The sequence below is a fragment of the Hypanus sabinus genome, chromosome 3 (assembly GCF_030144855.1).
Source record: "Hypanus sabinus isolate sHypSab1 chromosome 3, sHypSab1.hap1, whole genome shotgun sequence".
In the NCBI taxonomy this organism is placed as follows: Eukaryota; Metazoa; Chordata; class Chondrichthyes; order Myliobatiformes; family Dasyatidae; genus Hypanus; species Hypanus sabinus.
Genome location: NC_082708.1, coordinates 65,304,540 through 65,318,124, shown reverse-complemented (window position 1 = coordinate 65,318,124; position 13,585 = coordinate 65,304,540). Strand labels below are relative to the sequence as shown.

The window sequence follows — 13,585 nt, the reverse complement described above, 5'->3', positions numbered from 1 at the left end:
CCACCACGCACCACCACCACCACGCACCACCACCACCACGCACCACCACCACCACGCACCACCACCACCACGCACCACCACCACCACGCACCACCACCACCACGCACCACCACCACCACGCACCACCACCACCACGCACCACCACCACCACGCACCACCACCACGCACCACCACCACGCACCACCACCACGCACCACCACCACGCACCACCACCACGCACCACCACCACCACCACGCACCACCACCACCACCACGCACCACCACCACCACCACGCACCACCACCACCACCACGCACCACCACCACCACGCACCACCACCACCACGCACCACCACCACCACGCACCACCACCACCACGCACCACCACCACCACGCACCACCACCACCACGCACCACCACCACCACGCACCACCACCACCACGCACCACCACCACCACGCACCACCACCACCACGCACCACCACCACCACCACGCACCACCACCACCACCACGCACCACCACCACCACCACGCACCACCACCACCACCACGCACCACCACCACCACCACGCACCACCACCACCACGCACCACCACCACCACCACGCACCACCACCACCACCACCACCACCACCACGCACCACCACCACCACCACGCACCACCACCACCACCACGCACCACCACCACCACCACGCACCACCACCACCACGCACCACCACCACCACGCACCACCACTCCTCCTCCTCCTCCTCCTCCCTCCTCCCTCCTCCTCCCTCCTCCCTCCTCCCTCCTCCTCCCTCCTCCCTCCTCCCTCCTCCCTCCTCCTCCCTCCTCCTCCCTCCTCCCTCCTCCCTCCTCCCTCCTCCCTCCTCCCTCCTCCCTCCTCCCCCCTCCCTCCTCCCCCCTCCCCCCTCCCCCCTCCCTCCTCCCTCCTCCTGGAACTCAGCAGGCCAGGCAGCATCTACGGTAGAGAGTACAGTCAAAAGAGCAGGGCTCTTTTCCATAGATGCTACCTGGCCTGCTGAGTTTCTCCAGCATTTTGTGTGTGTTGCAAATGCCCCTGGTGGCTGATCTGCACAGGACCTAAGGACATGATCAGGAACACCAGTGTGGCCTGCTGCTTCCACAGGTTCACTGACTGGAAGACTGATCTTATGTCTGCAATGGTGATTTGTGGGTTCAGATGCATTAGTGATATACCTATCCCCTTCTGTTCAAAGTATGCATAAAATGTATTATGTTTATTGGGAAGATGTATGGTGTTGCAGGCAATGCTCCCTGACTTTGTAGCCTGTTATAGCATGTAAACCCTGCCTCAACTGTTGGCTGGTCTGGGACTCTGTTTTTGGATTGGTGCAGTATATCTGATAGCTTTACAGATAGTATATCTCAATTTTTTATACAGGCTAGGGTAATCTGATTTGAATGCTGCAGTCCTAGACTTCAGGAGGAAGTGGGTCTCCTGGTTCGTCTGTGGTTTCTGGTTTGAGAACACATGGATTGTCCTATTTAGTACACAGTTCTCAACACATCTGCTGATAAAGTCTGTGATGGTGTAACACACTTATCCGGGTCTGCTGATGAGTGTTAGAACATGGACTAATCCAATGACTCAAAGCAGTCATGTGAAGCTCATCTATTTGACTATCAATATACAATTTTAATTACTAGATCCTCACATTTCACCTTCTGTTTGTGTGCATTGATCCAGTTTGGAAGTCAGACTAAGTTGCTGCTTCACAACCTGATAAGCTTTGATGCCTTTTATCCATGCTTTGAAAGAGAGAATACCACTATACCTGTGCAAACCCTTGTGACATCCAGCTACCATGTGACCTCTGTTTTGGAGGCTGATGTCAGAATATCCTTCACTAGGGTGAATTCTCATTGGGTGTCATATCTTGACAATGTTCCTGGCTGGGAACTGAAAACCTGTGCTGACAAACTGGCAGTAGTGTTTAAGGACATCTTCAACCTCTCGTTGATGCGGTATGAGGTTCCCATGCATATCAGTGCCCAAGAAATGCAGGGTGAGCTGCCTCAATGACTATCATTGTAGCATTGAAGTTTACCATAACAAAGTGCTTTGAGAAATTGGTTCTGGGTAGAATTAAACTCCTGTCTGGTTAAGGATCTGGACCCACTCCAATTTGCCTATCATTTCAAAATTTGTACAGTGGATGCAATCTCAATGATCTCCATTTTGCTTTGGAGCACCAAGACAATACCAAAACATACCTCAGGCTGATGTTTATCAGTTACAGCTTGAAATGCAATCCCATCATCCTCTCTGTATTAATCAAGCTTCTAAATCTGGCCCTGTGCAACTGGATTCTCCACTTGCTCATCAGGAGACGACAGTCAGTAAGGATTGATGATAACATCTCGCTGACAATCAAGATAGGTGCAGCTCAGAACGTGCTTAGCCTACTGTTCAATCTCTTTGCATTCATAACTGTGTAGTTAAGTATTCCTCAAATGTAATTGATAAATTTGCAGATGTTGCCACTGTTTGTAAAATCTCAGATGGCGACAAGGGGAAATGCAGGAGTGAGATAACATTGCTTGTTAAGTGATGTTACAACAGCAATCATTCACACAGTACCAGAAAGATCAAGGAACTGTTTGTGGTTTTCAGGAAGTAGAAGGTAGGAGAATACAGTAAAGTGGTAAGGGTGAGCACTTAGGGTCCTGGGTGTCAATGTCCAATCACAATTCCCAACACATTGATGTTACCACAAAGAAGGCATGCATTGACTCTATTAGGAGTTTGAGGAGATTTGGGAAGTCACCCAAAGACTCTATGCAGATTTGTATAGACGTATAATGGAGGGCATTCTGACTGGATACATACCAGCCTGGTATGGAGGTTCCAGATCACAAGAGACTCGGCAAACTCCATCAAGGACAAGCTCTTCTCACCTTAGAGGATCAAAGAGGTGAGACCTTCATTAAGGACCCTTGATGGAGTCTGAGACATGCTTTCTTATTACTATTATCAGGAATGAGGTATAGGAGCCTGAGGGTGCATTCACAATCATCCTGAAACATCATCTTTCTCTCTGCCATCAGATTTCTGAATGTTCTATAAGTTCTCAAATACTACCTCGTTATCCCTTTTGCACTATTTAGTTATTTTGAAATTTACAGTGATTTTGTCTTTGCACTGTACTGCTCCCATCTAATAAGACAGTGATAATAAACTTTATTCTGATTCTGAATATACTAAGCTCCCCAAATTTCCCTGATTGTAGCCAAGATAGAGCAAAGGCATCACTGATTCAACCTTAACATTTTCCTGCTAGACTGCATTCATCTCAGATCTCTTCACTGTATATCTGATATTCAAACACACAAATAAGCATAGAAGTGGAGTTTCCCCTCAAGCCTACTTTGCCATTCAATACAATGAGAATTGGTTTGATTTTTAACCTCCTTTCTGCTGTGCCTACATGCATATCCCCAATTACCATTTGACTCTTTTGCTTGACAAATTCATTCACTCTTGGCTTTTAAAAGAATAGTTTGCTTCCATTGCTTGTATGAGGTAAAAAAAAAATTCAAAGATTCTTGACTCCTGAGAGAAATTTTGCTTCTGCCTTTGATATGTAGAATTGTTTTGGCAACAAGTTTCCAATCTGCAGTTCATATAAACAGTTTTAAAACTATTATGTTAGTAGGTTTGTTAAAATAAGAATCATATGTTTAGTTATATATAAACTTTCTTGTCCATAAGTTACTCCAAATTTGTTTTCGGTAAACATTGTACATTTAATACAGTTTATTTTTATCAGGGCTGATGGTGTAATGAGAACAATGAACACAGAGAAATTGCTGAAGACTATGCCCCTTATACAGAATCAGATGGATGCCTTGCTGGACTTCAATGTGAGATATGACTTTTTATTAATGTGCATTTGGGCACAGTATTTCTGGCCTTGTATTGATGTAAATGCATGTATACTGTATTTGAATCCATGTGTAGATAATGCCCATGTATATTGCTGAACTTTAAAGATGAGTACTTTCTGACGAACTTGGATTTTACAATTACTTAACCTGCTTTCAGTTGTTTTTTTTCCCCCCCCCTATGCACAGGGGATATACAGAAAAATACTGATTCCTATTAAAGTTATACTTTTTAAGTGTATTTTTCAGTTGGATTTGCCAAAGGTTCCTGTAATAATAATACTTTCCCTGGAAGACAAGTCATGAACTGAAAGAGGCCACAAAATTAAACAATAATTTAAGGGGTGCCTAAAACATAACAAGGAGGCATTTTCTTTTTCTCTAGAAATCATTGACTTGCTTACTGGAAAGTTAAAGCAGTTGTCAAAGTACACACAATATTTTAGTTGGAAAAGTACTCTTAACAATATTTTTCAGTTGGCTTCAACAACCACCAAAATGACCTTTTATGTTAGTATTTGAGACATCTGCAATAAGAAAGTGAAGTAGGTTAACAAAAATGGCAAGTAGGTAAAAATTTTAGATTTAATAATAAAAAAGTGTGATCAACTTGAACTCAATGGACAAATTGTAATCTAATTAGTTTCGAAAGATGTTGAATTACAGAAACATCCAAACAGAGTCAAAGAAAAATACAACATAGAAGCAGGCCCATCAGCCCACCTAGTCCACTCCAAGGCATATAAACTGCCTACTCCCGTCGACCTGCATTGGGATTATAGCCCTCCATATTTCAACTTCTCTTAAGTGTTGAAATCGAGCTTGCATGCACCACTTGTGCTGGCAGTTTATTACATTCTCACAATCCTCTGAGTGAAGAAATTTCCCCTCGTGTTTCCCTTAAACTTTTCACTTTTCACTCTTAACCCATGACCTTTGGTTGTTGTTCCACTTGACAGTGGAAAAAAAACCTGCTTGCATTTACCCTATCTATACTCCTCATTATTTTATACACCCTTGTTGTATTCCTCTCAATCTTCTATGTTGCAAGGAATAAAGTCCTAACTTATTTAATTTTTCCATATCACTTGGGTCCTCCATACTTGGCAACATCCTTGTAAATGTCTCTGTACTCTTTCAATCTGATCTACATCTTTCCTGTAGGAAGGTGACCAAAACTGCACACAATATCCCAAATTAGGCCTCAGCAATGTCTTATACAGTTTCAACTTAACATCCTATTTCTTGTACTCAATTTATGAAAGCCAATGTGCCAAAAGCATTTTTTAATGACCCGAACCATATGCCACCAGCTGGTCCAGATCCCGCTGCAAGACATGATAGTCTTCTGTGCTGTCCACTACACCCCCAATCTTAGTGTCATTTGCAAATTTGCTGTATCAGTTAACCATATTATCATTCAGACCATTGATATAGATGACAAACAACGGACCTAGCACTGATCCCTACGGTACTCCACTCATCACAGGGCTGCACTTGGAGACCGCTTCTGGCTTCTCCCACAAAGCCAATGTCTAATCCAATTTATCTTGAATGCCAAGTGACTGAACCTTCTTGACTAAACTCCTGCACAGGATTTTGTCAAATGCTTTGCTAAAGCCATGTAGACAACATTCATTGCCTTGCCTTCGTCAACTTTCCTGCTAACCTCCTCAAAAAAAAACAACCTACCATGCATATGAAGCTATGCTATCCATAATATGTCCCTGCCTATCAAATACTTGTATGTCCGAACCCTTAGAATACATTCCCATAACTTTCCTACTACTGGAACTAGAGACTTGTATCTGAAATAGGCAGCATTATCAAGAAAAACATAGTTGCTTAAAAAATGGAGACATTTCCACATCCTTGCTGCAGACTGATGAAGTAAAACAATAAATGCTTCATGCTAGAATGAGTCCACTGCTAAAGAGCACACGAAGTTCTTAAAGTCTTCTTTCAAAGAGTGTAGAAGAGTTAGCATTCAGATGAACGTTTGTCTCGATGGATCTGAAGGTTGTTTACTGGGTGTTTACCTTGAGAAACAGTTCAAGTTGGAAACTGTTATCTACTTTGAGCTTCATCAGCTTTAGTTCGCGTTTGCTATTTCCTAGACTTTTGGTAAATTTCCTATTATAGTGGTATACCTCTGAGGAAAATGCTGCCTTAAATTCAGATCTTGTGTGTTATCCTGCTTATCAAGTTGGATATTGTTTTAATGACATATTTGTAACTTGCTGTGTTTTGCAGTGTATGTAGATATAGTTTAGAAAGCACTGCAGGTTGTGCTAAAACTGAAAAGCATGATAATTAAGTCTATGGACAGAAAGAAGCTACAAAAGTAAGTGGTAATTTGAATACTGAAGCAGCACAGTTATGTGTTAATTATGTAAGTTGATACACTTCAGGATAAAAATTTAATAACCATTTGCAGAAGATGGATCCTGTGGAAGAATAGAATGTTTTCTTTTGGTTTGAGACTCTTGTACATGAAAATCCCAGGAAATCAGCAGTTTCTAAGCTGCTCAAACTACCCTTCCGGCACAACCATGGTCAAAGTCACTTGGATCACATTTCTTCCCCATTCTGATATTTGGGCTGAACAACAACTCAATCTGTTGACCATATTTGTATAATTTTATGCATTGAGTTAGTACCATATGATTGGCTGATAAGATACTTATTAATGAGCAGGTGTACCTAATTGAGTATCTGGTAATGGAGAACATATCAACGCTTAAAAATAGTTCGGATGGTTAGCTACATGAAACAAGAATAAGGATGACTGGAGAAGGAGCAGCTAAGTAAATGTGAAATGCATAGATGATTAGTGGCAATGCTGGTGAATACAACCTGTTGTAGTTTTGTACATCTAAATAAAAATAAAATTCTTTATTTTTTTTCCTTTTTGTAAAAGTGAGAGTCTGAGGTCTTAAAACAACTACTTATTTATCCTTCAACTTTTGGGTGGTTTTGTTGGTTATCATCTCAACATAAGGTGGATCTGTCTTGGGTCTACACATAAGTGTAACTTTGCTTGTCCTTGTTAGCCCATTTAATTAGTCTGTTTTTCATGATAGTTGTAATTTTTGAACATGATCTTTGTTGTACAGTTTTAGAGCTAATATCTTGATTCACAGTTGCCCAAGTCTGAATAATTTTAACTTCAGAGTTGAAGTTCTTAACAAGGAGAAACTCTGTAGGTCAGACAGCATCAATGGAGGGGAATAAACAGACAATGTTTCAGGCTGAGTCATTCAGCCCAAAACATCAACTCTGTATTTCCCTCCGTAGATCCTGCCTGATCTGCTGAGTTCCTCCAGCGCTTTGCGTGTCTGCAGAATCTCGCATTCATAATAAGGGTACATCTTTGACTTAAAAATATCAAGTTGTGCAAAATGTTTCCATTTCAGAAACCATTGAAGATTTTCCCCCCTATTTCATAGTTATTTATCAATATACTTGTGTTTTTAATTTAAGGAGCAAATTGAAAGTTGTGACTTAAAATATCAATGTGCCTCTTCCTTTCTTTGTTCTATATTTACATATTTCACCCAAATCTTTAGAAAGCAAAACATGCCACACAGCTTCTTGATCTCCTACTGCTCTTCTGATGAATGGCAACTGACTTGCCCTGTTCTCCGTAATTTAGTTTGTAATGCCCCACTCATTTGCTTTTGCTTTTACATTGTCCATGTTGTTTAAGTCTTTAGTGTTCCTCTTTTTGTATGCAGGTAAGGTTTTGTGAAGTAATTTTTAATTGAGACCAACTAATGTTTGTAACATACACTGAATATAAAGCCCTTGGTTTTAAATGTTAATAGTTTGGTGAAAAACAGCGAAGATGCAAATACTTTCAACAAATATTTTGAATAACGTGGGAGTTCAGTATATGGGTTACCTTTTTGGACACAAAGTTTTCAATGAAATTTCTGTCACACATACTAAAAGCAAAATAGATTTGAACTGACCATTTGACTTGTGAATATAGTAGCTTTAAGAATAAAACAAGATTTGTGATTGGTTTTGAAATAATACATGATGACTTTTGCATTAATGAGAGAATACATAATTTTCACGTGCAAACTATTCTTAATGGCTTAATTTCCTAAGTTTTTTTTGCGTTCGTCTCTACTCGCGAAGCCCTTAAAATGATTTTTTTATCTTATTCCACTGCCTTCACTTAAGATGAATTATTGCAAAAAAAACTTCCTTAAGTGATATCCACATTCACTTAAGAATTGGAATAACAGCTGGATGAATATTTTAAGTTTGAGTTATAGTTCAGCCCTTTTGGTTTTCTTTGTTATAGGTCGGTGCCAATGAGCTAACAAATGGTGTGATCAATGCAGCTTTCATGCTACTCTTCAAAGATGCCATTAGACTTTTTGCAGCATACAACGAAGGGATCATTAACCTCTTGGGTAAGTTATTTTTGTTTCAGAGGTGCAAATTTATCCTGTTTAAGGATGTCAGCTACTTTATTGCTGTGTATAAACCCTGTTACTCCCTACAGTAGAACTGGGAGAACACTGTCAGAAGATCAGTCTGTCACATTCTTGAGGGTTGTCAGGAAAGGGCATTAAGTGCTGTTTTTTTTCCACTATTGCTGATATTCCAAGAATCAATGTAGTCAAACTGTGATTAAAACATGGTCGAATGATTCAGAGATCCTGATGGTTCATTATGTGGCTCAGATAATGGCCCTTGTGCTCTTTACTTTCCAGGGCCCCACTTACCATATCTTGTTTAAGCTTTCCTGGTTCACTGGAAAATTTATTCTGTTGCGTAGCATCTAAAAATGAATTAAGTGTGTTAGCTTTAATAGAAATCATATCCACTAGTCTAGAAAACCTGCTGGTTCAGCACCACAAATTCCTAACATGCTTGATTATCAGTTTCATTGTAAGATGTTCCAGAAAAAAATTTTATTTTTTAACTTCCATCATTTTACTAATGTTATGTTCTTGCATGAATGCCGATTTATCATTATATGCATTTTTTCAGTGAGATTTATTAAGAATTTCAGTAAGGCAAAATCAAAATGGTTTGAGGTGAATGGCCAACACATACTTAGGTACTTTATGAATAAAGTATCAAATGTTACCAGTGCACAACATGGAAATGCCTATTTTAACATAGAAATTATTTTTTAATTGCTATCACTTCGAATGCTGGTTGTTTTTAAAAACAATTTGCATTTATTTTCCCCCTTTACTGACTGTCATTCTGTCACAAAATAAAGTTTGTTAGTGTTGTGATATCTGAGATTCAAGGTTATTGACACCCTTGCATCTTGGACAAGTATGGGATCAAATTCCAAGTGCCCAAGTTGTGAGAGTAAGTTGAATGTAACAGGCTACTTGTATTTCCAATTCTGCTTGCTTTGCTCAAGTCAGCTGGTGGCAAATGCTTATTTTTTTCATTAAACCGATCATTATCCAGTTTCCCTTTCTGTAGTGTTGGAATAATTGACTGGTAACACTATTGCATCAAGTTCAGAAGATTGGTGATTTTCTCATCTCAGCAGTGACAGCATTGTGCTGTGTAATATGCCAGCCTATGGATGAGGCATTAAACAGGGCTAACTTTATCTTCTCGGACAGAAGTACAACATCACATGACTTTTAAAATGAAGCAATTGGTTATCTTTGCTGCCCTGGATGTCATTTAAAACCACATTGGTTATCATTGCCTATGAATATAAATTGATTGCAGACCTATTTGTTTATGAACACTTCCTGAACTTCATTTCTTTTTCCATTAACTGTAAAGAGCTTTTAGGGCAATCAGGAACCAAGTTGGATACCATTGCAACAGGTTATCTATCATCATTTGTTCTGTGCTCAACAGTCCTTCATTTTGCTTGACCTATCAAACTCCAATTGCAGCTTATCTTTGTTTTCTTTCATTGTGTGAAGCATCATATGTTACAGCAGAAGAAGATACTTAATGTTTAGGACCATTAATTCTTGATTGCTACACATCTTAATTTATTATCAATTTGGATGGAAAATTATGGATTATAAAATGACAGATTATCCAACCAGATTGTTTTCTGTCATGGAACTTCTGAATTTAAGACAAATAGATGCTCTTTCTCAGGAATATCTGCAACTGCATGGCAAAATAGCCAGTTCTGTCTTTCAGAAACTTTCGTTGCAATTAATTTTTGTAAATGTTAATGTAAATCCTTTAATGTGATTGATGCAATCCAGAAATGAATGGTCCTCTATTGTGGAAGACCTAATGATTCATGCTGGAGATACAAACCATATCTTTTTAAATATATAAATTACTTTATATTCTCTTTTGGGTATTGTATTATAATTTTAATACTTTTATTTTGGGTATTGTAATGTAAAAATTAGTGAATGGTTAGACAATGTTACCTTAATCTGATTAGTTAGTTTTATTGGGATTTAAGCTAATTACTATACAGCTTTGCTAGAAGTTCATTGAATGCTGTGTCAACTTGACTAAACTTTTTATATAGGCATTGAATATAAACAAAGCATAATGTAAGGATGACTTAGTCCAGACGCTACAAAGCAGAAGCAATAATTTTGCAGTGTGGACTGATTGACAAAGCTTCCACAATAACTGAGCTATTAGAGATTTTATGTGTCATCAAATTTGCATTTGATCTTGAATCTAGAGTTGTTTTCTGGTGATATTACTTAACCTGCTTGGGATGTAAGTTAGAACAGTACAGTACAAGAATAGGCCCTTCAGCCCACAATGTTGTGCTGAACCATGTAAGTTAGTAATCAAATGACTAACTAAACCAATTGCCTATGTCTACAAATGGCCATATCCCTCTTTTTCTGATGTTCATGTGCCTATCTAAACACCTCTTAAAAGTCCATAATGTATCTGTCTTCACTACTACTCCATGCAGTGCGTTCCAGGCACCCACCACTTTGTTTTTTTTAAAATAAGGAGAAGTTGCCTCTCATATGCCCTTTAAAATTACCCCATTTTACATTAAAAGCATGCCCTCTGGTATTAGACATATCAATTGTGGGAAAAGGATGCACTCTTGTCTACTCATCTAGACCTCTCATAATTTAAAAAACTTCAATCACGTCGCCACTTAATCTCCCCCACTCCAGAGAAAACAATCCAAGTTTGTCCAACCTTTCATTATGGCCTCTACTCCAGGCAGCATCCTGGTAAATCTCTTCAACACCTTCTCCAAAATCTCTAGATTTCTTCCTATAATAGGGTGACCAGAATTGTATGCAGTACTCCAGATGTAGCCTAACTAGAGTTTTATAAAGCTGCAGCATAACTTCCTGACTCTGGAACTCAGTGCTTTGACTATTATAGACAAGCAGGCCATATGCCGCCTTAATCACACTATTAACCTGTAGACCCACTTTCAGGGAGCTCTTTACTCGCTTCTTTATAATCATCCAGAGCTCTGTTTGATTCTAGCCTCCTAAATTTTACATACTTTTTCTTTTCCTTGGGTAAATTTGTCACCTCTCTCGACATCTAAGGTTCTCTTACCTTGCCTTCCTTGTCCTTCCTCTGACTGGAACATGCCTGTCCTGTACTCTGTGTAGTTGGTCTTTAAACACCCTCCACATGTCAGATGTGGCCTTGCCCAAAAACAGCTGTTCCCAATTAACTCTTGCTTGTTTCTCTCTCCGCCCCCCCCCCCCCATGCTTTCATAATTTGCTTTCATACATGGTTATCCTACTTATAGCTATCTTCAAACCTAATGAGTTTCCTAATTGCTCACCCGCTGAAAGGTCAGTCACCTGGCCAGACTCATTACCCAACACCAGGTCCAGTACAGCTCCTCCTCTTGTTGGACTATCTCCCTAATAATTTAATAATTTAAGAAACCCTCTTGAACACACCTAACAAATTCTGCCCCATCAAAACCACTTGCACTGTGTTGACCTCATTTATCTAGTACTTTAATGGAATTTTAATGGTATACCTGTCCTACAACGCTGGGATACTCCTTTCATCATTTTTTTTTTTACTAGGAACTGCCTTACTGTTAGCAAGTCAGCATAGGTTTCCCTTGATTTCCAAATACTATTTCGAAGGGAAGTGTATTCGGGCAAGTAAAAGATTAAAGCCTGAGGAACTCTGGGTGTTAGGCAGCATCTATTGGAGGTAAATGAACAGTCAACATTACCTTAAGATGATTGCAGTTTTGTCTTTTGAGGAAAGCCATTGGAGGGATCATAATGCTGGAAAAGAAGTTAAATTCTTAATCATTAGACTAGCAGAATGTAGGTGAGAAATGACAGATGGAATTCTGCTGAAAGTTTAAGATTTCTGCTATTGCACATGTGTCCTGGAACTTGCCAGTATTGAAGGTGAATAATGCTAGCTGTTCAAAATGGAATTGCTAGCGAGATCTGTCAGAATTTAGACATTAGTCGCATTTTGGGAGCAAGTCATAATAGTGGGCAATCTTAAATCTGTATTTGGACTACAAATTTATTGTAAATTTGCTCTTGTCATTGCAGTTTTCATATATTATTGGATGGAAAGATAATTACAGTTTGAAACAAATATTCTATTGCACTTTCAGATGATGTACCTTGTTATTAGTGCTACTTAAAATTATTTTGGCCCTGTATTTCTCAAATACCTTTTAGTAGGTAGATTCATACTGCAGTCCTTATGCAGAAATTTGTAATATCAAGTTCAAAATCTCAAAATTCAAAGTAAGTTTATTGTCAAAGTATATTGTAGTTCACTGTATATAACCCCAAAATTTGTTTTCTTAAAGGCATACACAGTAAATAGTTAAAAATGAGTGGGAAGTCTGCAGTGCTTAGTTTGGGATATAGTATGGCTGAAAATAGTAAATGGTTGTTCCCTTTGAGATGAAAGTTTTCTCAATATCAGATCTGTCTGTCTAGTAACCTGGCAATGTAAGTTGAACAGCAATACCTAGCATGGGTACTTGTCAAGTCTACGATCAGAGTTTGAAATGATGAGCTGACAGGGAAATAGCCAACTGTTGAACATTTAATTGTTAAAATGTTTTGTATTTGCTAGAGAAATACTTCGATATGAAGAAAAACCAGTGCAAGGAGGCTCTTGATATATACAAGAAATTCCTTACTAGAATGACAAGGATCTCTGAATTCCTTAAGGTTGCCGAAGTAAGGTTTTCTGCGTGGTAAACTACATCTTAAAATATTTTTAATATTCAAATTATTTGTTGTTAACCATGTGTATTTTTTGTTAAAAACAGCAAGTTGGAATTGACAGGGGGGACATACCAGATCTTTCTCAGGTAGGCATCTTTCTATGAACTGGGTGCACTTGCTAATGTCTAGTTCTAGTGTTCTAGTTACAGATGACCCTCATTTTCTTTTTGTGAGAGTTGTGGGGTTACATTCATAGAAAATGGTCAGTATTGTGGACTTTAGTAACATGAAAGTGTGTCATCTACACAAGAAAATAGTTTAAAAAATACAAATTCCTTGAGAACAAATTTTATTCTGTATCTCAGGTTTTTGAGTAGTGACTTGATTTTTGTAAGAGTAAGTTTCCATTACCCAAATGGCTGTAAAATTGGATTGCCTGTATTTAGTTACTAAACTTATTGTGATACTTCACAATTGATATGACGAAAAATATAGTTTATCCTTGGCCTTGAAAGATCCCTGTGATGTTTTGCAAATGAGTGAAGAATGTTAGAGAATTTGCATTCA

General features: G+C 39.0%; 1 protein-coding gene across 35 annotated transcripts in view; it reads left to right on the top strand.

Annotated features, from left to right (window-relative positions):
• picalma (phosphatidylinositol binding clathrin assembly protein a) overlaps nucleotides 1-13,585 on the top strand; it is a 136,743-nt gene that overhangs the window by 58,790 nt on the left and 64,368 nt on the right. For all 35 annotated transcript variants that reach the window (XR_009511194.1, XR_009511193.1, XM_059964551.1 and 32 more), the window contains 4 exons: nucleotides 3,772-3,865; nucleotides 8,202-8,313; nucleotides 12,924-13,030; nucleotides 13,123-13,164. Coding sequence is in view for 33 of the 35 variants with exons in the window: in XM_059964551.1 (XP_059820534.1) it covers nucleotides 3,772-3,865; nucleotides 8,202-8,313; nucleotides 12,924-13,030; nucleotides 13,123-13,164 (355 nt within the window). In the remaining 2 variants the exon portion in view is untranslated. The remainder of the gene's footprint in view (nucleotides 1-3,771; nucleotides 3,866-8,201; nucleotides 8,314-12,923; nucleotides 13,031-13,122; nucleotides 13,165-13,585) is intronic.